Here is a 3,255-nt window from a genome sequence, read left to right as displayed (position 1 = left end):
AAAATTGAGAATGCTATAACGAACGAAACTCCTACAACGAACATTATTTATTTATTTATTTATTTTATTTTATTTTTTTTTTTACTAATTTATTGTTTTTTTATTACAAGTATTAATGATACTCATTATTTCAGGGGTTTAGATGCATATTTATGCACTTTTACAATTTTTACAATTTTATATTATATTTTTCAGTGTTAAGTGGTTGTATTTGGGGGCCTGGAACGTATTAATCCTATAACGAACGAATGCTATAACGAACAAGGTTCTAGAACCAATTAGATTCGTTATAGCATACCCCACTGTATATATATAATATATATATATAATATAATATATATATATAATATATATATATATATATATATATATATATATATATATATATATATATATATATATATATATATATATATATATATATATGCTGATAACCACAAGGAAAAATATAACACGAAGTTCCCAAACGCTTTTGTGTAATTCACATCTTCAGGGGTGAGTACAGACTAAGGAGAAATACATAGCAAGGCAAATATATATACAGGAGAGGAAGGTGAGATCAAGTCCACTATAGTCAGGTTATTAGGTAGTGTCCCTATTAATCTTCAAAAAGCACCGCAGCAGTCGGTAGTCAGGTCAGAGGGTAAGATGACCCAACCTTCTCACCTGGTTACAAATCTTCTTAATTACGAAATTATCCAGTTTGTACATACCATTACTCAAATTCATGTTGACGGATTCGGTATGTTTAATGAGACTGGATTCTATAATGTTCCTACTGTCAATTGAATTACAAGGTAATATGAGGAGGCATTATCCCAGTCAATGCAATGCTTATTATCCCTCAAATAAACAAACAGAGCATTGGATTCCTGGCCTGTCCTAACACTATATTTATGTTGTTTAAGTCTAGTTACAAGATCTTTACCTGTCTGGCCTAAGTAAAACATATTACATTCCTTACAAGGAACATTATAAATGCTTGTTGGGGGAGTTCTTGTTTAACATTTGTTTAACAGTGCATGAGTTTTTAAATGCCACATTGACGTTCCAGGTTTTTGTCGTAAAGGCAAACATATAAAGGAAATATAAATTTCTTTGCACGAGTACAGTATAAATGTACCGCCCCCTCCCCCAGGGTCAGCAAATGTTATTCGTGGCCATTTTGAGAACCTAACCCCAGGAAATTTGAAGAGCATGTTATAATCGATTACAGTATTTATACTTGAAATAGTTCCTACCAGCATGCAAGACCATACAGTTTTCCACATCATTTTCTGTAAGATCTTTCCCCACAACTTTCATGTAAGATTCTTCTCACCAGTGTGTAAAGACATATGTTTTGTCAGTTCACCTTTTCTGGAAAAACTTTTACCACACACTTCACACTTAAATTTCTTCTCACCAGTGTGTACAACCAAATGCTGCTTCAGATAGCTCTTCCTGTAATAACTTTTACCACACTCTTCACACTTAAAATTCTTCTCACCAGTGTGTACAACCATATGCTTCTTCAGATAGCTCTTTACGGAATAACTTTTACCACACTCTTCACACTTAAAATTCTTCTCACCAGTGTGTACAACCATATGGCTCTTCAGTTCGTCCTTTCTGGAATAGCTTTTACCACACTCTCCACACTTAAAATTCTTCTCACCAGTGTGTACAACCATATGGCTCTTCAGATGGCTCTTCCTGTAATAACTTTTACCACACTCTCCACACATAAAATTCTTCTCACCAGTGTGTACAACCATATGGCTCTTCAGTTCATTCTTTCTGGGATATCTTTTACCACACTCTCCACACTTAAAATTCTTCTCACCATTGTGTACAACCATATGGCTCTTCAGTTCGCCCTTTCTGGGATAACTTTTACCACACTCTCCACACTTAAAATTCTTCTCACCAGTGTGTACAACCATATGGCTCTTCAGATGGCTCTTCCTGTAATAACTTTTACCACACTCTCCACACTTAAAATTCTTCTCACCATTGTGTACAACCATATGGCTCTTCAGTTCACTCTTTCTGGGATAACTTTTACCACACTCTCCACACTTAAAATTCTTCTCACCAGTGTGTACAACCATATGATTCTTCAGATGGCTCTTTATGAAATAACTTTTACCACACTCTCCACACTTAAAATTCTTCTCACCAGTGTGTACAACCATATGGCTCTTCAGTTCGCCCTTTCTGGAATAACTTTTACCACACTCTCCACACTTAAAATTCTTTTCACCAGTGTGTACAACCATATGGCTCTTCAGATGGCTCTTCCTGTAGTAACTTTTACCACACTCTCCACACTTAAAATTCTTCTCACCAGTGTGTACAACCATATGATTCTTCAGATGGCTCTTCCTGTAATAACTTTTACCACACTCTCCACACTTAAAATTCTTTTCACCAGTGTGTACAACTATTTGTTCCTTTAGTTGTTCCTTTTGGTTATAACTTTTACCACTTTCTAGACATTTACGAGTTTTCTCATCAACAGTCACATGTCGTGTTACATCATAGTTACTGTTAAGACTTTCATCAAACTCTTCACACTTAATATTTTTTTCATCAACAGTCACATGTTGTGTCACATCATAGTTACTGTTAAAACTTTCATCAAGCTCTTCACACTTAATATCTTTCTCATCAACAGTCACATGTTGTGTCACATCATAGTTAATGTTAAAACTTTCATCAAACTCTTCACACTTAATATCTTTCTCATCAACAGTCACATGTTGTGTCATATCAAAGTTACTGTTAAAACTTTCATCAACTTCTTCATACTTAATATTTATCTCATCAATGTGTTCAGCCATACAGGTATGCATCTTCAGAGAATCACTACTGTAAAATAAATCACCACACTGTACACACTCATAATTATTTTGGCCACCATGTCCAGCTATTTGATTCATAAACTGGGCCATCTTTTACAAACTTTACAACACTCCATGCTAGAAAATATTTCCCTCAGTGTACACACTTTTGGGTAACTTTTGACTGTATAAAAAAGTTATCCACTCTTCACAGCTAAATTTGCATTAATAATTCTGCACATGTATGTGGTTCTTGAGCTCACTATTGTATGAGGAATATTTACAAGTGAACTTTGTCTCACCAGTATACAAGCACGGCAGACAAACACTTGTCGCATTTATATAATGGAACGTTTATCAGCAGTGTACACAGGCATAAGAGTCACAAGGTAGTTGTTTAGGTAGAAACATTGCAACACTCATCATACTG

At 34.7% G+C, this 3,255-nt stretch overlaps 1 protein-coding gene across 1 annotated transcript; it reads right to left on the bottom strand.

Annotated features, from left to right (window-relative positions):
- Nucleotides 1–953: 953 nt before the first annotated feature.
- On the bottom strand, nucleotides 954–3,247 carry LOC121875933 (gastrula zinc finger protein XlCGF57.1-like). Its single transcript, XM_042380687.1, has 2 exons — nucleotides 2,666–3,247; nucleotides 954–2,509 (listed from the first exon to the last, which is right to left on the bottom strand). Exons 1-2 carry the CDS (start codon nucleotides 2,934–2,936, stop codon nucleotides 1,302–1,304), a joined length of 1,479 nt encoding a protein of 492 aa, XP_042236621.1. The 5' UTR covers nucleotides 2,937–3,247; the 3' UTR covers nucleotides 954–1,301.
- Nucleotides 3,248–3,255: the final 8 nt, after the last annotated feature.

Source organism: Homarus americanus, unplaced genomic scaffold (genome assembly GCF_018991925.1).
Source record: "Homarus americanus isolate GMGI-L3 unplaced genomic scaffold, GMGI_Hamer_2.0 scaffold16918, whole genome shotgun sequence".
NCBI classification, from domain to species: domain Eukaryota; kingdom Metazoa; phylum Arthropoda; class Malacostraca; order Decapoda; family Nephropidae; genus Homarus; species Homarus americanus.
This window is presented reverse-complemented; position numbering and strand designations above follow the sequence as displayed.